Raw genomic sequence first — 23,453 nt, 5'->3', positions numbered from 1 at the left:
ACTACTTTCAGCTGTGTATTAATACACATTTGGTGCGCTGGTGAGTATTTACAGGAGTAGGATGTTGTAGGATGACTGTAAATAAACTACATCACCATCATAATAAAGGAACACGTCACCCAGTGCAACAAAGTGGCTCATTTATGACTTTTTAATAGTTTTTGGAAAACAACGGAGCTTTATGGCAGAAAAGCACAACCGCTATCAGGTTTTGACAAATTCTTATTGAATGATCCATTAACTGTTGGTTTTGGCCTTTTCATGGGATTTAAGTAAATATAGAATATTGCAAGGTCACTTAATAGATGTAATGATTATTAATCCTGCTCATACAATTAGAGCACCTTTATATAGTAAATGGTAACTGGACTTCCGACCACTCAAAGCGCTTTTACACGACAAGTTATTCACCCTTTCACACCCATTCATATAACCCCCAATTTGGGGTAAAGTGTCGGTGGAATCTTCAGATCGAAGGACAACCCACTCTAACACTGAGCCACAGTTGCCCACTCTAGTCTAAATTTAGCAACTGACTCTCTCGCCACCTCCTTCCACCTACATCATATTTTGAGTGAAATTCACTAGTCAAAAAGGAAAACATGAATTTGACTAAGCACGATATAAAGATTTCATGTCTCGATTATCCTGACGAAAATAATTGCAATTCATGATGTTATCCCAATAATTATTAAAAAATATGCTTAAAACATTTAAAATCAACTAAAACACAAACTTACTTTTTGTTAAGAAACAAATATTTTGCATTGCATCACAGATGGGACCTGTTTTTGTGAAAAACAATCATTAATAAGGTCATCATAAGCCTTAAATAAGACCCCCTTCCGTAAATAAAGGATAAATAAATGAAATAGCAACATTGTGAGAGTTTAAATGGTCATTCCTGTATTTTTTAAATCAGGCTCTGTTTTTTACTTCTCTACATGATAGCAAGCTAGACAGCTTTTATCCACGATTATCACAATCAACTTGTTGTGAGTGTTTTTCTATCCACGATAAAATCCTATATCTTCACATCCCTACATTTGACCGATAGCCTTTTTCTTTATTTTCTATAGATATTGAGGTAATATTGTCGTTGTGAATTCTTATGGCCAAGATAATCTGATATTGTGACAGCGCTATTACCAAGTGCGTATTACTCTTGTGTTTTCTCACAAGTGATCCATAAGACAGGGCTTTTAAATCGGTGTTTTAAACTGTCACGCTGGGGGGAACTTATGACTGAAACCTGGATAGTGCTGGAAGTCAGGGTTAAATATAGCTAAAACGGCAAATCTAGGACAGTTGGCCATAAAACCTCTGGTGATCAGACAGAGAGAGAAGGATTTACAGAGGAGAAGGAGAAAGAGGAGGAGGAGGAGGAGGAGGAGGAGGAGTGAGTGGGTGAGACATGATGGAGAAAGACTGAAATAGGGAGAGAGCAGAGAGGAAGAGAGTCTGGGGAAATCGATGAGAAAAAGCACCAACTGTAATAATCATTATAATTCGCTGTAAGATTGTTACAGTGTTGTATTTTTCATACGGTAAATTTAAATTAAAACATGTATATCTGTGTTGAAGTCACTGATTGCATTTCTAGAGCTTCAATAGACTGATTAGAGAATACATCTTTCTTCACCGCACACTTTAATCTATTTATAATTGCTAGATAGATGGACAGGTGACAGATGGAACCTTACAAGGCTGCCTCACCTATAGAGCCACATCCTGGTATGTGGAAAACAAAACCTTGTCAATATTAGTTCAGCAAACAGCATCTGTTCCGATACTGTTAGACATGTCTTTGTTCAGCCACCAGCTCTTCCCCCGGGGCCAGGTACTCTCCACAGTGCACACATCTATCTTTCCACAACTGCCTGAGTGAACATGGCACCGGAGTAGTTGAAAACCCCACTGAGGCTGATAGATTATATAATAATCCATAATAATAATATGAAGGATATGGGGATGGATGAATTTATGGATCAATTAGTTTAGACAAAATGAAGCATGACAAAGTAAACAAAACTCCCTGGGATAGAGGGCTGCAAACAGACAACCCGTTCTCCCTCCCATCTCGTCTCATACGGACGTTTGGTCAGAGCCCCTCGGCGTCTGACACCGACACACAGAAGCACCCTTCAGCGTCTTTATGCGACACACCGGGCTAACTACCTCCAATGTAAACCCACCCACATCATTATTAGATGCTCAGAGCAACTGAAGTAGTATTAAATGATGCTGGGGGTGGTGACAGATGGTTCACACAAACACAGGACTTTCAACCAGAAGACAGCTGTTTGTGTGCGGTGAGAATCACAAATGCAATGTAAGGACATGTTGTCACGTCAGCCACGCAAGTCATTAGCTAACTTCCTGTGAAGACAGAGGTTTATTTTGAAAGGACACTATGAATATTATGAGTAGAAGCTGACACGCCGTCAGCACGTCCATAACTGACACTAGAGGGGTACGTACAGCGCCATAGTTTGAAGCGTAGGAACACTGACCAAGCGTCGGTATATGACATAAGTTGGGAGTGAGAATGTGTGAAAAACAGCAACCAAGATGAGAAAGAGTGAAAAGAGTATTCAGAGAGGAGGAAATACTCAATAAAAAATGATGGTGATGAAATATGAATAGAAAAGACAACAGTAAATCATAAAAAAACAAAGACAACAGAAAGAACCAACTGAAAGTAAGAGATGGCAGGCAAACAACATTGCCAAGGATAACACTGGTTTTCCAAATCAAAGCCTTGCTGCCATGCTCTGTGTTGTCTGCTCCACACTGCTCTTAGCGAACCCCTGCCAAAAACTGCTCGACTGTCAAACGCACCAGACTTTTGTCACATACGGTGTTCCCACATCCTCCCGTATCTCAGATATGGTAATGGCGTTGAGGGGCCTGCCAAACAAAATCTCACGGCGGCTTCAGCGGCTGTTTTGCCACTTTTGCACCATGACAGCAGGATGAGCAGCTTTCAGAATTGCCCCATGCAGTGGTAGTGAACAGCGAAGACTGTCCTCGCTGATCACTGCTGAGTTTAAAAAGGAGGTTTTTAGAGGCTTCAGTTTGTTAGTAATTATGTCTGATACTGTACGCTGGTACGTCTGGTTCTCGGGGCTGATAGCTGCTTGACACACTTCTATAATCTTATGGTAATCCAAAGATCCTCATCAGAGGGTGAAAACCTACAAATCTAATGTGTGAATGCAATAAATAAATAATAACGTTAAAAAAACTAATTTATCAAGCACTGAGTCTTTGCATCTTATTCTCTATATAAGCTTCAACTGATGTTGGAGTACCATAGTAGAATATGTGTCCAATCTACCTGACCTTGATATTATATTTTAAACACCTAATGAAATCACTGGCATCACTCTGTCCTGTTTCTATTAAGTCCTGACTAAGTCGTAGAATTGTTTTTGTACTTAAATAAAATATACATAGGATCAAAAGACTATACGTGGGACTAATAATTAGCTTCGTGTTTGTTTGAGGGCCGTACCTGACGACTCCTGATGTGTTCCTGAGGACGGAGGCGGCGAAGCTCTGGGTGACGCCCACCAGACTGGTCCCATCCACCTCCACGATCTGGTCATTCACCTTGATCCTGACGCACACACACACACACACACACAGATGAAAGCATCAGTCAACACTTTGTGCATAATAACAAATACTTTATGTGTGTTAAACTGGTGAGTCAGTTTGTGTTCACGATCTGTGCGTACGTGTGAGCTGAAGTAATCCCGATATGGCCCATACACAATGTCCCCTGACTACTCGTCTCTCACGACTTGTGCAGCAAAAAGAAGCACAAGGGACAAACAAACTGGCCTGCATATTCACATTATTTTCAGAATTGCAACAGTGTCAGACTTTCTTGCGGTCACAAATCTCCACTGCGATAGCTTCAGACTATTGCCTGACCAAGAGACAGAAGAGATGAGGCTCAAAACAAACTAGGAGGGCTAACGAGGTCAGGGGGTCCAGCGAGCATTTCGCCCTGAGCTACAACACAGCCGGAAATTCTGCACCGAAAACGATGAGAGATCAGCTAAGTTCTTGCTCTGAAATCAAACTCCTGATGATCCACTATTCATGACAGGGAAATAGAGGGAACATTACTTAAAAAGAGACGTCCTTGCTAAGTATTCCATTTAAACCCACTTGGAAATCTGCATAAAAACCAGACTGAGGATTCTTCTGAAACATAGTTTTAAATAATTTCTTCGACATATGAATAAAACAAAAACTAGCTCTCATTATTTTTCAAGAAAACAGCAGATTGTTCTAATACTTCACCGCTTGAAGGCACCAGACATGTATCGTTTGCTTCTACAACAAACCCACTGTAGAGGTCGTGCTTCTATTTGGTCAAAGTCATAACAGCATGCACATATTGTATGTCGGGCTTCCACCAACCTCTTCAATATCGTTGAATGCAGACAATTTAATTACACTGTAATCTAGTCCAATTATCACATTTTGTGATATAAAATGGTCCAATCAAACCAGAACAACTAGGCTGGAGCCTAATCATGCTCAGGATAATTGAGAGGATAATGAGTAAGTGTTTCATGAGTTTTATTCGGTTCTATAGAGATCAATTAGCATGCACCAAACTAATTCTGCCTCACGAACAACTTCTAAATACATGGAGTTCATTCAAAGAAGCTGACTACAGTATTTTGTGTAAATGTTTATGAATGCTGTAATCTGAGCACCACTGACCGATGAAAGCCAATTTTTCCTCATTTGCATGATGGAACAACAATTAAAGGGCCTAATAAAAAAAAATAAAAGTAAAAGGTTAAATTACTATTGGGACATTTATTGTTGAAAGAGTATAGTGATTGATACTTCCTTAAACTTCAGGGACTCACAAAACACAGACAAATCCTTTCTTTAGTCCCTAGAATGGGTTAAGCTCCCAACCCAACACCGTTTACTTACTGCAAACCTCTGCATACTGAATTTCTGAGCAGATTTCGTGCAAAGTCAAGATCTAAATCAAGCAATGTCCTCCGATGGTTGCATCATCAACTGCAGTTAGCAATGTCCTTTCTGCTCCTTTCTCAGCCTGTCACAACATTCAGCAGCTGCAGAGCGGGATTCAATATAACCGTGACACCCAACACATCGACCAGAGCTGCCGTATGGATGTAGAGAGACACGTCAGCCTGACAGGTAGACAGAGCGCGAGCCGGTTGTCGGCCAGTCAGCAGCTCAGACGCTTTTCTGACCTTCACAGCATCTAATGTGTCAATTTGGCTTTAGGTGACCGAGGCTGGTTGACATACAGCGGCTGAGCGAGGGCAGCTGGAAAACAAATAAAAACAAATTGACAACAAAGGAAGATTCATACGAATATAACAAAACACACACACACACCTTCATCTCATAAACCCCATCTCACCCCGGGACACACACACACACACACACACACACATATAGGGTCATCTGTGCCAGACAATACAATGAGCCACAACCAAACCCATTTATCTGTCTGCCTGTGAGTGTGTGTGTGTGTCAGACCATTACGTCCGACTCAGAAAGAGAAAGAGAGGGAGAACCACAGCTGGAAAGGGTAATGATGGAAGGAAATTACATTCTGGCTAGTGACTCCTCCCCTGAGTGTGAGTGTGAGTGAGATAGCACTTAGAAAGCAAATGAATGTGCACAAGCTATTTAGTAATTATTGCTAATATCTCGAGTCTTTGGTCTATTTCTCTGATGTTGTGATGAAGGTTTGTTGTGATATCAATCACGGAGACACAGGCAAAGCTGCAGATTCACAATAAAGGAGGATTCTGTTTCCACAGAGGCCCTAATCATGCAAGTTAATGTTTGAACACTGCATTAAACTGACCTACACTATTAAAACATGAGATGTAAAGAGGAAGTATTCCTCCTCCATCTCCTGCTCTAGTAATCGTAATGTTTCCATCACTATTATACTTACTACTCTCATTATATGAATAATTGATGTCATATGAATGTGTTGTAATTCTGTTATGTTGTTCATTCTGTACACATTATATCTATTGCACTTCTGTCCATCCTGGGAGAGGGATTCCTCCTCTGTTACTCTCCCTCAGGTTTCTCCCCGTTAAAGGGCTTTTTTGGGAGAGTTTTTCCTGTTCCGATGTGAGGGTCCTGGGACAGAGGATGTCACATGTGTACAGATTGTAAAGCCCTCTGAGGCAAATTTATGTTTTGTGATTTTGGGCTATACAAAATAAATTCAATTGAAAAATTGAAAATTGAATTGCTCTGTTTGTGGTCTCTGCAGGGCAGCAGCAGATGGGATCAAAGTTCAAACGGGCTAAACTAAACCTTTTGTCTTTTGTTAGATGACAGATTTTGATTAGATGGAAAGATTATAACCCTTCAACATTTGCACAATGGATTAGGGATGTGTTGTATATTATCAAGTTGGAGAAGATCTGGTGTACATAGTTTGCATTGATATGGTAACATTTCTTAAGCCGCATTGATGCTTTAGACTCTGATAACTTTACGGCTGAGCAAAGTCATTGGTATGTATGTGTATAACTAGGAGTGTAGGAAATAGGATTTGGAAAGGCCCCTGATTTGTCACTGAGGTCACATTTTTCTTCTTCCTTCCTGTGCTTGTTTTTAAGCATGTCAGTGCTCTACATAAAAGGCTGTACTGCTCGAGACCCCTAACAGTCTATCATTATTTATCTATTTTCTTTCTTCAACTATGATTATTTTATATTATTTGTATATTTATGTGTATTTTTTCTAATTTATTTCCCTTCCCTAGGATTGGAATTGTAAATGAAGGGTTTTCACAGCAAGTCTGAATAGTGAACAGAGAGAATGTTTGAAATACAACATGCAACGTTTTTATTACCATGTATACACCTAAGTCCATAACTGTTTAATCTGACCAATTTCTTTTTGTTATAAACTTGCAGTACCACCAACATGGAAGTCTGGGCCAAAGCAGCGAACAAACCGACAGACTTACATTGCCATCCCTAGAAAACATGCCGCAAGCGTGGCTGACAATGTAATCAGGCATTGTTCATCGAGACTCTTTTGATTTTGAGTCTGTGACAATTATTAATAAAACAGCAAACACATTGGATAGATTGTGGAGAACCAAGTACAGTAACATTAAAACTTTGTTCAGCTCGAATAAATGAGAAACAGGATCAAATCTACAGGCTCAGAATTGAATTGAACCTGAGCTTTAGCAAAGCCTTCCTCTGATCTTTTCAGACTTCTTACTTCTCACAGTCACTGAGGGAAATGAGACTTTTTACAGTGCAACTGTCATCTTAGAAAAACTTCTCTCACTTTTGAACAAGACTGTTCTTTTCCTCACTCGCTACTTCTCTCCCCCCCGTCTGCTCGCTACATTTTAACTAATCTCACTCTCATGTGTTCCTAAAAATGGCAGCCCTGGCTGCTACATGAAAGAAAAAATTAATCCCCAAGGGAAACGCACCTACCTACCGCAAACAGCCTCAGTGCACTAGGTTTCCCAGTGTGCATGCCGAGCTTACAGTACTTACTGCTCTCATACTGCATGGAATGGAAGTGCCTATCAGTCTTTTAATCTGTTTATGGGGAACCTGAACCACACAGACACACTAATAGGTAGAAGCTGGTCGGTTTAGAGGCAGAAAACCACAGCTCGCCTGCTGGGAAGCTGTCATCTTTTCCTCTACCGCTGGCTGAGTGCTTACTCTGCACTGTTCACACTTTAGAGTGCACAAATACACACAATGCATAGACATCTTCTCCCTCGCAACAACAGCAACACACACGAGAATCATCTAGGGACATATATAGAGACACATTGAAACTCATTTTCTACAGACTAACTTTTGCAAACTTGCACAGAAAACAAGAAACATAACACACACACACACACAGTCCTGTGTGAGACTTCCTGTCCCAGACTGCGCCTCTCCCAGTGGGTCTAATCCTAACCCATGTTGCTAAAGCTGACAGGAACAAAGCGTGACTGTGCGACTGTGTGAGGGTGAGAAGGTGGTGGTGGGAAAGTGGACACGAATTGTTGTGTGTATTTTTGTACAATGGGTGTTAAGTGCAACGTTGGTCACATGGGAGCTTTCCTGCAACTCTAATCTGCTTGTGTCCCCAGACTCACCCATCGCTCAGGGATATGTGTGACGTCCAATAGGAAAGCAGATCTCACCTGGTGTCTCTCTCAGCGGCTCCGCCCTCGATGACGGTCTTGACGAAGATACCCAGTTTCTCCAGGCCTGCGTCAGCGCCGACACCCATCCCGATGATACTGACCCCCAGGCCATCTTCATCTGGGAACATACACACCACGTAGTTAAAGTGTTTGAGTCTCAATAAGTGTGTGACGGGTTAAAAGCTTCTGTTTTCCAACTTTCCAACAAGCTTGGATCAAACCCAAAATTGCTCTTAGTAAACTATTGTCAGGTGGATCTACGGGACACAAGGAAAAATGGATGGATGAATTCACTAAAACAGAAGAACAGTTGATTTATTAATAGAGAAGAGGAGGAGGCGTTTACTATAGGCAAGTTCACATGAATAGGAAATGTGCCTGGATGGGAAATTCCCGAACAGAGTAGCATTCATCAGTCCCCATCCTGAATTAACTATTCATGAGTTGTTAGGGTTACGTAACAGCGAGTGGATGGTGATATCCTATGATGCAAAGTAATTGTATTTCAGGTCCTTGGCCATGTTGAATTTCAACACAGCAAAACCTCAACAGGAAAAGACAAGTGAAGAGGCTCATGCTGGGGAGTTAGGAGAAGCTGTACACTACAATATCGTTTAATGTGATCTAATCAGATTTGTAGTGAACTTCCACAAGGGTATTTCAAGTAAGAAGCCTCGTTGTTAATGGCTGGCCTAGAAATTCAAGACATTAATTGGGGGGGGGGGATGGATAAAGAAATAATGAAGAAAATAATGAGGAAACAACCCCGGATAGAAAGACGAAAATAGAAATATCACTCCTTTGATTAAAGAGAAGTGACACACACATCCCGTACGTGGGTGATTCTGTCTACTGGGTAAAATGGGTAACTGACAGGATCCACCCCCTCGTTTTACGATGTTCTTAGATTTTCTTCCCCACCTTTCTCCAGCTCCACGGGGAAGAGCTCCAGCTTCTCCACCCTCTTCTCCAGCTCGTACTCTGCGGAGGAGGCCACAGGATCCACCTCTTCGTTACGACGGTCATAGTCCTCGTTGGAGTAGGTGTTGAACACCTGGAGAGGGAGCACAAGGAGTTAAAGAACATGGGCACACAAATGCAAATTTCCCCGCTGTGGGACTAATATTGGATAATCTTATCAAATAGAGCAGTTACAGAGATAGAGATAGTTCCACCACCTCAGCAGCATGATCCTGGATGTTTGATACCGTTTTATAAAGGACAAATATGACAAAACACTTCTATTCTTTGGTGATAACCGTGATTAATGCTCCTTACTTAACAAGTTTTTGAATGGTTGGAAGTAATTGTATTCCCAAACATGACATTATCTACCCTACAAAGCTGACTAAAGCTGTGATAAATAAAGGCCCTTCTAAAAAAAATCCTCAGCTACAACCACAAATTCAGCACATTAGCCAACAGATAACTGTAGCTTAGAGAAACATAATGTGGTGATGGAGGATAGGGAGGCCATTCTCCTCCTCTAAGCAGTGTGGTCCTCGCAGGAGCCTCTCCGCACAGCAAGAGTCTGCCGTCACTTCACATCTCATCCCGGCCAAGCGCTCCCGCTGCTCTCTGCACCGAAGAGGAGGGGAAGGAGCTGTGCACAAGCAGACTCCAAAGTGCATGCTGTTTGTAGTGCGGCGTTCTGCAGAATGCTGGCTGCTGGTGCCAAATAAAGGGGTGCGAGGGTATGCAAAGTGTCTTTGCCGCTATGTGCACATGCACGCTAGTCTGTTTCTCACTCAGACACACAGCTGCAGAAAACCCACACTGATTGCGGCTGCTATTATTACAATCTGAGAATCTAAAGCCTCCTACAAGTGAGGATTTCTGGATGGGGACATCACACATTTAGCTTGATTACGTCAATTAATCAAGTTATTCACAACGCTGCACGCCCACAGAGTTTTACCACAACCAGCCGGCTGTAGTGTCACTGACCAAGTGAGTCACTGCCCTGACCTCTTTGAATTGCTTGAAAGAGGAATATCTCAATAGAGAGATCAATAAGGCACTATGTCACATCACATCTATTGATCTGGCCTATAGCCTGATTTATGTTTGTCACTAAGCAATGCTGGCTTCTGTCATCAACATTTTAGTAATGTTGGAACCGTGAAAGTTGCCAATAATGAGGGCAAACAAGTTCAAAACATGCATGAATATCATCAGTCAAGATATTTGTATATTTTCACACATTGTTCATGCTGTAGGGGATGTGGCAATGTGACGAATATCTACCACATGATAAAGACACCAAAACCACAGTGAATATATAAATGGCCCTCTGTTTGAGAGACACTGTGCTGGTTGTATGCACAGCTTGGGCACATTGATGTAGCAGGATGCTGCCAGGGTTAGTTTTTATTCTTTCCCCTGTGTGAGCATGCGTGAGCTCTATCCATGACCCTGTCATCAATCATTCAGTGTGATCAACAGCCCTGCATTATTAACGCACGCATGCACACGCGCACACGCACACACACACACACACACACACAGACACACACACACACACACACAATATTGTGCATAGCATTAAAGAAATGTAAAATAAAATATATAGGCACAAACCCTCAGCAATCAGTAAGAGACATACACACACACACACTCCGAATAAAAACCACAGCACAAACACACTGCTGACCGATGCTAACACCAGCACTGCCCGGGACGTCCTGGACGCGATGTTACCATTAAGTACACTCTCTAATGGCCTCTCTCAGTCACTGTGTGCTCTCTACAAACACATTAGCATGTGGCCAGTCACTTGAGAGAGCCAGAGAGCAAGAGAGAGATCACGGAGAGAGGGAGGACAGATGATGGTGGATCCATGAGAGGAGGCGTGCAAAGAAGAGGCAGAGCAGTGATGGAGATTGATAACAAAGAGGCAGAAGAGGGAATTCCAAAAAATCTGAGAGTCAGATGAACAGAGAAGACAAAGGATGGACAAGAGAGCATTGGCGATTGAGAGAGGGAGTGACAAGATAAATAAAAAAGCATGCACAAGGGAAATAAGAATAGACAGAAAGAGAGAGAAAGAGAAACAAAGAGACAGACTGCACCATCAAATGGAAAGCATTCACCCACAAGATAAAGAAAGACCTGCCGGTTTTCACTAGATTGTCAGGCCATGTTCAGTTAATTTGCTACATATTGAGGCACCCAAAGGAGGAACACAAAGGAAAAAATATCCTGGGTTAAAAGAGGATTAAAAAAAAGGTAGGACAGCATGCTGAAACGTAAAGGTCACGCAGAGCAGACCGATTATGAGTCAGGCTAGGTTTTTACATTTCTCCTCTTAGATAGGACGAATAATCTTCATGTTCTATGACAAGAACTGGATTTTGTTCTCGCCAAAAAAAAAAAAGTAACAGAGGAAAGATAGGGAAGAGACAGAAAGAGAATATGTGAGATGGTGCAGTAATGTGTGCGACTGTGTTTGACCTTGGCAGTATGGCAGGACACTGCTGCCTGCTGCGTGTTTTACTATAGAGAGCTGAAAAATACAGGACCAGGCCTGCAGCTGTGGAACAGACAGTTAGGACTGCAGCTAAACACACATGTATAGCGGCTGTACTCAAACAAAATTGACATTTAAATAAATTGCCACTAAATGATATGCATATGTGTCTGCTGGCTGCACAGTATGACCAAATACATGCACAACCAATGACATTCCCACCAGCCTCAACTACTTTGTTTAGTGCTAATTAGTAAATGCTAGCATGCTATGGCGCTAAAAAGGGATGGTGAACATGGTAAAGATTAAACCTGCAAAACCCAACATGCTAGGATTGTCATTGTGAGCATGCTAGCATGCTACTATGAACACTCAAAGCACCGCGAAGAACAGTGTCACAGAGCTGGTAGCATGGCTTACTCTTAGTGTTTTTAAGTCCAGGTTGCTTTGATAAGATTATTGGCCTTTACAGGAATTACAATTTAAGACAAACAAACATGGTGCGAAAACTTGCCAGAGCCGACAAAACCCAACACTGTCTGTATGTAGAGGCAGACTCAAGAGACGAAATGAATCTTGACAGCTCCGCCAAACTTAGTATGACGCATATCAATGTGTTGACTCACATAATCTAATAAAAAGATCCCTGGGAACAGAAACGTCAAGAGCATTTCAGCCTTATCTGCATTATTAACTGTGTGAAATCTATATCCTCATGACAACCGGCAACACATTTCCACTTTCAAGCACAGTTGGTGTGTGCTGAGGCAGGTCATTATGCTCAACTGAAATTCAGTTTGTATTGAAGAGGCAGTGCACAAGGACAACCACTGAATATTGAAGTATATTGTGCCCTCTCCCCATGTGGTGCCTCCCTGGAATTGGAATAGTCTTTTGAAGGACAGAACACAACACACAACCATTTACATGTAAATATATTCTACTAAACTGTCTGCACTTTCTTTCAAGCTTAATAAACTACCAATTCCAATTTTTTGGATGGCGATATATATAAAATCCTGCAAGAGGGTTTTAAATAGTTTTCTGGACCATATGTGCTAGGTGGCTTGCTGAATAAATCATGCTCTCTAAACCTTAATCTAAAACTTCTGTTCAGAACATCCTTTGAAGATGGGAGCAAGTAAATGCAAACGTCTTACAGCAGCTCTTTCAGTGTAACGTCACCTCTCATCCACCCACAAATACAGTATAAATGCAAGCACACCTCTTTCTCTGAGGTCTAACATACACACTGTTAAGTCTGGTATTGACTACTTCTCCTCTCTCGCTGTTTGTCATTCCTCACAATTTAAACCAATAACTCTTCTCTTCCTCAGTTTATCCTCATCTCTAATCCATACAACACACGGACTGATGCCGCTGACACCAAACACACTGACGCACGTGTACATTTTGCGTTTTGTCAGTAATCAAAAACCCCTTACAATGGAGATACTAGTACTTAAGTACAGACAGCAGTTCTGCTCCACAGATTGACTGTTGTTATCTGATCTCCACGCCTCGCAAGAGGTTTGAGGGAGTTTGGTTTGATTCTTCTGAAATGCAGTTTTACTGTCATTTACGGATGCTGCTGCAGCTGCTGTGACTGTAAATGCCTGCGAACGACCTCAGCCACCAACTTCAATAAAGCGGAGCCCTTTGACTTGGCACAAGTGCCTCTCACTCACCTTGTATTTCTTTAAGAGTGCTTAGGTGTGTATGCTAAAAATGTACATCCGGCATTTGAGCGATAACAGTATGAGTGTGCATGAAGGCTTTGCGTGCATGAGTGTTTCATCGCAGATACATGTGTGCATAAGCATGCAGGCATGTACATGCCAAGCTGGTGTCCTGATTCAAGATTCATCTCACGATGACAACCCCTCAGCAAAATAGTGTCTGTCAGTCAGCCTGAATAGATGTTGGGTTGGCGTCAGGGAACGACGAGCAAGGATTAACCAGGAGATCACTAAGCCACAGGGGAGGAGAGAGGAAGAGGGAGCAACAGAGCATCGGGGTAAGTCTGGACGAGAAAAGGGTAAAAAAGAAAAGAAAAAAAGGAGATAACATTTGGATGGGGAGGAAAATGAGAGATGGAGACGTTGTACTGAGACAGAAATAGGAGGACAAATGAGGGGACACAAGAAGAGATGCTTTAACATGATGAGAAAATGGATGAGTAGTAAATGAACAGGAAGAATCGAGTTTACAGAGGATGGGACGCAATATCAACAGAGAGAGAAACTGAGTGACTCATATGATTCATGGGTTAAAGCAGCAGGCATTAAGGCTATTGAAGAGTGTAACAGCCAGCAAGAGAAGAATAAAGAAAAGAAAATGAAAAAGAAAAGAAGAAAAGCGGAGGAGCGAGTGAGGCTTGGGGAAAATTTGCTCCAGGGTTGTTTGAGTCCCTGCCTAAGATGTCACAGCATGGTGCCAATGCCCAGCCAACCGCCTCTGATGGTATTAAACCGGGCCATTGGTGTGTCGGTGCCAGTGCCGTCGCCTGAGCCTTCCAGACAGTGGACGCTGCCCAGGGCAATAAGAGGCTAGAAAGCCCAGGAGAAATGTTCCTACTGCTGTGGCGCGAGCCCAGCAAACCCTGCAGTGGATTAACTACAACCTGGCACACTCTCTCACACACACACACACACACACACACACACACACACACACACACACACACACACACACACACACACACACACACACACACACACACACACACACACACACACACACACACACACACACACACACACACGGTCTGCTCTGCAGCGACAACTCAGCACATTTGCATTCCATTACTTCTACCTGTGGCCACCCACACACACACACACACACACACACACACACACACACACACACACACACACACACACACACAAGACCGTGCCGGAGAGCTGACAGGTGCTGAAGAAAGTGTCTGGATGCTGAAGGACGAGGCAGTTGCTGATGGTGGAAATTAATTCATGTCTTGAGAGAGCATGCCGAGAGAGACTGACAGATAAAAAGAGGAGGTGCAGATGGGATGAAGTGAGAGTGAGAAAAGAGAGAGACAAACAGAAACATTCAGTAACCCGTTCTGTATAAAGATCAGTAAGAACGTACAGATGTTTACAGTCAATTGAAGGCCAACCTTTCCATCATCTTGACATAAATCAACCCTCGTCTGAGGAAGTGACACTGACTTTTGACATGTCGGGCAGGGAATGCCAACATCTTAGTCAGCATTTCTTTTTTTAACCGAAGTACCTTCTGCATACAGAGTAGACACACATACTGCTCACACAAGTGGAGATCTTTGAGAGAAATACACTGCTAATACCTAGTATTTTTCAAAATGTAATGAAGATTTAATTTCCGGGTAGCTTTAACGTAGCCGGCTTGTTTTTTTTTTCCCCTCAAAAATGCACTTCAGTCCGCTGTTTATGGCACAATACCACTGGGTGCCATGACTCCCACCAGCAAACCAAGCCACTGGCCAACTACAGGACGAGAGACAGAAAGAGAGAGAGAGAGAGAGAGAGAGAGAGAGAGAGAGAGAGAGAGAGAGGAGAGAGAGCGAGGGGCCAGCTTCAAACAGGGGCAGAGCGTAGTAAACACCTAGTGAATGGATGCAGAGTAGACAATGTCCTGCTTTATTTCAGGTGTTGGTCATATACAGTGAGTGGGAGCTGGGATCAGAGAAAACACAACAACAACAACATGTTGCTTGTTACATTACTGCTGCTCTACCCGCCCACTATCTACGCTATGGACTTCATTATGCAACAATGACTTGGCAGAGTTTGGGACCACACAGCATAATAACCGCTCTGTGTGATCTGGAATAATTCTGCTTGTGGCACAGATCTCAGGACAGAAAGCAGTCGAAAGGGTCGATATTTCAGCATTTCAATAAGTTTGAATCCAGACCGTTTGCCTTAATCATGTTCCTGACTCACTGCAAACAAGAACGTGGCGACAAGTGCAGCAGTCTGAACCGTCCTCAGCACCGGCTTAGCAAACACTGAGAACATTGTGTCACTGAGACACTCTGTTCTGTGCCGTTTTTTACCGCAATAAAAAGATGGCAGCACGCTGATGATATCATTAGCAGGGGACCAGAATGAATTGGGTTGGATGGCGGTCCATGACACAGTCCACTGTAAGGCAACTGACCAGCCTTAAAAACCGCAAGGCTCGTCTCGCCTTTCCTGGATCGTTAAAAATGCATCCCTAAGGGAGGATTGGGTGGCTCCGAAACAAGCAAACAAAAAAAACACTGCATTAATAATGGAGTGACTAAGCTACATGCCCGCACAAATACGCACATATCCAACGCCCGAGTTTGGAGTAGTTGTAACTGTCAGAGAGGAAGAAAAAAAATCCGTGGAGTCACAAAGATGGGCTTTTCCATAAATAGCTGGACTACAATGCAAAAACACAACATGTATGGGCTGAATTTTAATCTATGATACCTACGAATAGTGCTGGATTGTTTATGCTGCCTTTTAGGCTCATGACATATTGAGTCACCACACAAATGTTTCCACTACTACCCGATCCGTAAGAAGTCTAGTTGTTAGTCAAGATTTTCAATTTAACCTCCACCAAAATACCTGACTGAGCTCAGCTGCTGCTTTTGCTTTTCTTACCAAAATGTCAGCTGTTATATCGCTGCTGTGTTGGAACTCTCTCCCAAAAATACCCCGCTCTCTCCCATTAAACCCAGCCACAGATTGCATAATTAGTGGGGCTGACAGCCAGCTTCACTCATCCCGCAGAGGGAACACACCAGAATCCAGGGCAGAAGGGAGACGATGATAAAGAATGTAGCAAATAACATATCATGAAATATCATAAAATAATATATCAAAACCGCTTAGGTGCAGTCAATCAGCGTTATGAGTTGTTCTTTATTGAGAATGACTGGAACAGTCTTATATGTCTGCATAATGGATTTTTAGCTGAAAAGGCATCCACTGCAACACTAGACTATATTGATGGTGGCTAAGCTGTAGCAATGCTGCTGCAGGCCTTAAATACTATTTTACAAATGACATTGCCAACATCCATGTCAATGCTGTTTCACATACATACGATCATCCAGAAAGACAGACTGCCCTTAAGTAGAGTAATCTTTCCATCAAAAACACGGTCAGAATGTCCCTGGCTAGAAGCCATCTCATCTGAGCTTGTGAAGCATAAGACCAGTTAATGCTCCAGAGAAGGATGATGTTAGAACCACATATGTTTTCTGTTGATGCGTGTACGTTGGATTTAAACAGTCATGTACAGTGCGGAGGCTCTGCCATGTACTGTATTAAGGCCAGTCAAATCAGCTCCCAAATGTCCAAAACCGTCTGGCAAGGGGGGTGCTGGTTGGCATTTTCTCTGTTTTTAAGCATCAGCAACTTTGTCTCTATGTTCTTTCATGCTCCAGTACAAGTACAAGATGAGTCTCTGAATTGCTTTGATGTATTGTAGCCTGAGTTGCAAAACTCGCATACAGCAAACGGATATGAGTCTGAGGCAGTAGCGGGTTTAGAACGTTTAGCCAGACTGAGGGCACAAGTAAAGCAACAATAGCTATAATTCACTTACATTGTTTATTCTGTATAATAATGAATACCAAGTAAACAACTTAATATATTCTAATATGAAATAAGATCAATACATAGCTGCTACTCCAAATAGCCTAGAGCCATGGAGAGATTACTAGACAATATGCCCGTGGACACAGACATGTAAAAGACACCCAGACTGACAGACTTTGTTGTAATTTTGCATCTCTGTGTAGTTTTTTTTTGTGTGTATTTGTGGTCATTTGATTGACACTTCATACAGAGGCTCCGGTCCTGTATCCACTGGGCCTGTGCCGTAAGATATCCATGATACGAACAAGCCTCTTAACTTCTGACTCTGGTAGGGGCGGCCAATCAGACGCCTGGACACTGCTCTGGTTCCCGCCCCTGGTCTGAGGCAAATGAGTCATCTAAGTGACCTCATATTCCGCTGTGTTGACCTCACATCCCTTTAAATACCAGAACTGAATCTCCCAACAACAGCAGTATTTACAAGACATAGACGTTTATACATCTTAGAAAGAGGATGAACACAGCCGTCAAAACATTGAGTAAAAGACATGCAAAATTATGTCTTGCGGCTCCAAAACCCCTGCCACAGAGAAGAGGAGCGACACAGATCTATCATATCGATTATGGCTCTGAGCTCAGATCCATGGTACTCAGCATTCCACAGCGGTGCAGCAGCAGAGTCTGATGGACAAAACGTCAGTCTCGTTGATACAACGTGAGGAGTGAAGGGGCTGATTACAGTGGCCTGTGAGCCGGTGCTCCGCTCATCACATCTGCTTAATTCCATTAAGAAATCACGGCCGTCTCGAGTGATGAAAACGCAGCTGCTCTACAGGCACAAAAAAGCATCATTAAAAAGATGATCTAAATGCCGTTCACGTAGAGAGCGAGAGAGGAAAACAAGAGGAGACTGACACAGCAGCCTGCGTGCAGAGGGAGAAGACGTCTTCTGTCAAACTCCCAGGGTGCGGTTCAACAAAGAGAGGAAGACAACACACTGTTTGCAAAGAAATCTGCAACAAGTGAGAGATGGTTAAAAGCTTTCGGGATTTGTTTGCGATCAAGGCTGAATTTTTTGTAAACCGTCTGGCTGAAATGTGTGCCATACCTTCGGATCAAACAATGTGTTCTCAATGTCATATCGGCTGCACAGAACATACTTTGACAACAGGACATCAAAGGTGCGATAGAAGACTGAATCTACCTCAATACATGAGTCTGTATGCGTCAACAACCAAACTAGAGGTTCTAATGTCAACGATAAAACCGGTTGCTTGAATGAACAGGAGATCGGATTCTCCTCTGTAGGTCAGTGCCTTCAGGAGAGCTGGCTGCCTTCGCCTCGGGCAGTTCAAAGCAGTCACTTCCCACTGGGTCAGTCAGGATGTTACAGCTGAGTGAAAGGATGTGGAAGTAATTATTAGTAAAAAAGAAAAACTTGTATTAACAAGAGTTTACAGCGTCTGTGAGGGTGTACAAGTACTATAGGCAAAGGAATAGGACATGCTCACAGTGACATTATTGTAAAGCATCATGTTAAGCATATGCACCATCTTAGTTTAGCGTGTTAGCATGCTAACACTTGCTAATTAGCACAAACGCAAAGTACAACTGATGTTGATGGGAATATTATTAGTTTTGCAGGTTGTTCATAACCCAATTTGACTGTACAACCAGTTTTTGGCTGTCACATTCTTGGTCAATGCTGAATAAGACATTTTTAGGGATACAAGAAGTTACTATTAACTTTCAGGAAACGAGAACACACTATGCAAGGCTTAATATTGTAAGACAAATATACAGAAAAACACGCAGCTGTATTGAAAAAGACTTGAAACTAGCGATTTAGACCATAAACTCATGTTTACAATGTTTACTGAGGTAATAAATCACGTGAGAAGTAGGGCCATTTTGTTACGTATAGTACGTAGCGATATTTCACATTGTAAGTAAAAACTCTGACCTGCTGGTGGCGCTAGAGGAAAAGTCAGAGGATCCCCTAAGTGATTAAGATTCATCCCAGGAGCACAATAACTAAAATGTCATGGGAATCCATCCAATAGTTGTAAAGACACCTTCTTTAAAGCCAAAAAATGTCAACTCATGGTGGCGCTAGATGGAAAGTCAGAGGCTCACCAGTCAGTAGGATTCATCCTCTGAGGACCACGATTGTACAGACAATGTTTTTTGAGATATTTCATGCTGAACCAAAGTGGTCAACGACCATACCACCCCATCCACAGACCAAAGCTGCTAACATGGCTAAAAAAGAAATATATATAAACTCAACACTAGTGAAGTCAACACAACAACAGGCTTCTTTGAGCATCTGGATCAGAGAATCGTCTTCTCAAACAGAAGTCAGTGTACATGTCAACAAAAAGGATGCCAAAGCTAGTTGTGTGTCATCTTCTCCCTGTGGCTGCCATAATGATTTCTAAAATTAATTAAGCTTTCAAAGCTGGAATGTTGAAATTATTTATCTGCTTTAAGGGGCATGACTAAGAAATATTACATGAAGGGGAGAGAACGTTGAGCATTAGATTATAACACGGCAGTTTTTTTTCCTCGGCCTTCTCTGCCGTCTCCTCCCACTGGGGTCAAGCTAGACTCGTGCAGGGCCGAGGGCTGAAAAAACAGCTTTGTCTCTTTCACTATATAGACGAACAAAAGACAGAACCCTGTTTGTCCCTCATGTGCTGAGAGAAGGGGGGCGTGTGATGAAGAAGTGGGAGGGGTGCATCTCTAATTGTGCATGTGCGTAAAGGGGGGGGGGGGGGGGGCAGTGCCTCTCTTGAATATTCCATATGATGAACGAGCGTCTGTCCTTTTCATAGAAAAGCGAAGGCTTGAAACGACAGACAACAACAGAGGAGCATATTCCCCGCCTGTTCGACCTAAATGGGACAACAAGCTTTGTTGTGCTCACTTTCACTGTATGATGAACAGAACATTTTTCAAATGATCAAAAGCAGATTTTGTATTTTTGATTTGTGTTAAATGTTTTATGACATTGTGACATATGATGCTATGTTATATAATGTAACAACTAATATCTTTTGTGTGTGTGTTCATGCACATGTGTGTGTTGAGACCTGAGGTGGAGGAAAAGAGAAAGACGCAAAAGGACATACTGCAGAGACAGCGCAGGGTAATTAGTGAGGCAACATCATGTATTCTCCTCACAATAACTGGGCTAATTGTTCTGGTTCGTTACAGCATGTTAATAGGATTGATCCTCAACTTGTGGAACGTTTGTGTTCGCTCCAAATCCCTCATACATAAATCTTACTCTCTCAATCACCATTTTGCATGTCTACACACACACACTCACACACACACACACACACACACACGCACACACGCACATCGCTTGCATGTCAAAAGTTTGAAAATCTCATAAATACAAATTAATTTCACTGACAAATTAAAGACATAGGATAAAAGAAGTTAAGTATGTTGTTTACTATTGCAAACGTTAAGCTTATTGATGCTAATGCTTAAGGATAAGACTGAAAAATATTTCCCATAATCTTCCAAATCTATCTTCCCAAACCACAAACACTGGCTGCATTGTGTCTAATTTAGCAGAGAAAATAGCAGATGGTGCAACAAATACTATTTTATAACTAAAATAAGAAGTTACCAGGAAAATTAATCTCTGTGGGAATTGGGCGTTATGGATGCATTTCATCAGAAACAAAGACTCTTTTTCAGAAGTGAAACCTTATTTTGGTGTAATTATTGTGGGAAATCTGGGATGGATGGTAAAAATGCATGTAATCTCTTGCCATAAATCTGCTGATATCAGTGAGCATAACGGACAAATCAAGGTTACCTACTCGTAACACACATAAACACTATGTATGTCGGCTATATTCTATATACACAGTATACAGAATTTGACAGATAAATTTAGACTCTGCCACTGAAATGCACAAAATATCCTCATTAAAATAGTTAAATTATGGCTCCCTCGTTTAAGAGAGAGAGAGAGATGGGACAGAAAAACAAACACAGCATCATGTGTGAAAACTGTGTGGGTGCAGAACCAGCATGACTAACACATGCACAGATGTTCTACTCATAAACACGTCAATTTCCCAGAGGGCGATGCTTTGACCCTCACGCTCTGCATCACAAAATAGCTTTTTTTTTAAATAGATTTTATCTATCGAATCACAGACCATGTTATAGGACGACAATGTGAAATGACTATGAAGGTCTTATGAGGAGAAAGACTCCTGATGTCAGATCATTTTATCATTTTATTTTATAAAAGATAACCGTAATGAGTGGTTCAAAAGGAACTATGGATACAAGCCTATATAAAGCTCTGAATACCAGATTAGCTTTCTGTTGTTTTAACCTACTTTTGATAAGAGCTGCACAAAGCCTGTTATGTTGGATTGTTTACACAATTAAGGCTTCCACAACAGTTTTGTTCAGTACCCAACTTACTGTGATGGTGGCAGTGCTGAAACGTATCTTCCTCGTTGGAGGGATGTCCTCTTTGTTTTCGTGTGGCAGACCAGGGATCTCTGTCAGATCAGAGCCCGGGTCGTAGACAATATCCTCATCGTCTCCGTAGAGGTCATCCTCAGGATCTGTGCAGCTCTCCCCCCAGCCCTGGTAACAGGCGTCCCCGTCTGCGTTAAAAATCACCCGCTCATTCCCAATGTATTCCTCATCGGGTTCTTCCGCCTGGTCCTTGGGAGGCTCAGAGGACCTGTCTTCTCTTGAACCATCCCCATCCTCCTGGCCTTCCCCAGCTGGTGTAGTTGGGGTCGGCAATGGCTCAGGGGTTGTATCTTCAAAAGCTTTGTCGGTAATCACAGCATCATCTGCAGGTTTTGAAGTTTTGGACACCCCTAGATCCTCAATATGTTTTCTTGTTTCTGAAGGTTTCTCCTCTTCTTCACATGAACCATTCACCTGGCCTCCGTTGGTGGTGACCCCAGAAAGACGCCGCCTATCTCTGCCCGTGGGCTCAACCTTGTCTGCTTTGTCTTGGGCTTCTTCCTCTTGTGGTACTGGTTTCAGCGCCGTCCCAGTCTCTGTACCGGGACTGGCGCTCACAAGGTCCTCAGAAGACCAGGATGTGGGACACTTCCCACCTGTCCTGCTCTGGTAGCTCCCACGAACTGGAGACTGTCTTGAATCATCTTCGCTGACGTCACCTCCAGGGCGGTGGCACACGTCTGGTGAGTAGAGGGCCCGTCTGCTGACTCCTTTGTAGTGCGCGCCATGGTTGTGGTTGTCGACATTTTCAAAAACAGCACTCAGTTGACTGACAGTTGGCGAGGACGCCTCTGTTCTGGAGCAAAGTGAGTCCAAGGAGTCTGTGCTGCCTCGATTAGACCTAGCACCTCGCCAGTCATCTAGGTGCTCATGGGAACCTCGTTTATCACGTCCGTATGCAAAGACGGGTGATTGGGACTGGTCACGTGACTGCTGCTCAAACAGCTTCCTGGTTTCAGAGAACTTTGGCCCAGCACCTCCAACCCTGTCAGCTGATAAGGAATGCTGGAGTTTTATCACTGATCCGTCGGCCTTGTTGATGAAGTTGGTGGGCTTGACCATCTTTTGAGGCGAGGAATCATCACAAACATTGGCCTTTTCCGGCACACCTTCTGTGCCCATCTGCATGAACATGTCCTTAATGCGACTGACATGGCCGCCATACTGGCGGCCCCTTGGCTGTTTCACACGTTCTAGGTCCTTGGGCCTGGAGTCTCCATCTATCCGAGGCTGGTCAAAGGCCCTCTTGAGTGCCTGAAACTCAGCCCGGTAGGCATTACGGTGGGGGGAGGCACTCCGGAGGCCGGTCCTCTCCCCTGAGGCCTCCGTCTTCAGCATGATGATTTCTTAAGATTCAGATGGGATGTCAGCATCGCCGTGGCCTCATTAGAAGTAGAAGTGAGGAGTCTAGTTTGACCTACCGCAACGCTGCCTTATCAGATCCACCCGTTGTTATAGTTCCTTTAGGCCCATTCATACCTGCAGAGACAAAAAGAGGTGTTATAAATATGGAAACGTTTTGTATGATTTAGTGAGCTCAAGAGAGATAACTATTTAAACATGCACACAATAACATCACATCAACTGAAAGTGGCTCTTACTAATCTAAATTATGATTCCAAAGCTTGAAAATAGATCATTTCCACCTTCCATCAATAACACTATT

The 23,453-nt window shown here is 42.7% G+C and overlaps 1 protein-coding gene across 1 annotated transcript in view; it reads right to left on the bottom strand.

The window, feature by feature from the left end:
- Window positions 1–23,125, bottom strand: part of ppp1r9a (protein phosphatase 1, regulatory subunit 9A) — a gene marked incomplete at both ends in the record, with an annotated part of 44,128 nt that extends 21,003 nt beyond the window's left edge. The window contains 4 exons of the mRNA XM_079175598.1: window positions 3,518–3,622; window positions 8,213–8,333; window positions 9,137–9,269; window positions 21,728–23,125. Of these exons, the coding sequence (XP_079031724.1) occupies window positions 3,518–3,622; window positions 8,213–8,333; window positions 9,137–9,269; window positions 21,728–23,125 (1,757 nt within the window). The remainder of the gene's footprint in view (window positions 1–3,517; window positions 3,623–8,212; window positions 8,334–9,136; window positions 9,270–21,727) is intronic.
- Window positions 23,126–23,453: the final 328 nt, after the last annotated feature.

The sequence above is a fragment of the Pholis gunnellus genome (genome assembly GCF_910591455.1).
Source record: "Pholis gunnellus genome assembly, chromosome: 16".
Classification (NCBI taxonomy): domain Eukaryota; kingdom Metazoa; phylum Chordata; class Actinopteri; order Perciformes; family Pholidae; genus Pholis; species Pholis gunnellus.
Note: the sequence above shows the minus strand (reverse complement) of the source record. Positions and strands in the feature narration are given on the sequence as shown.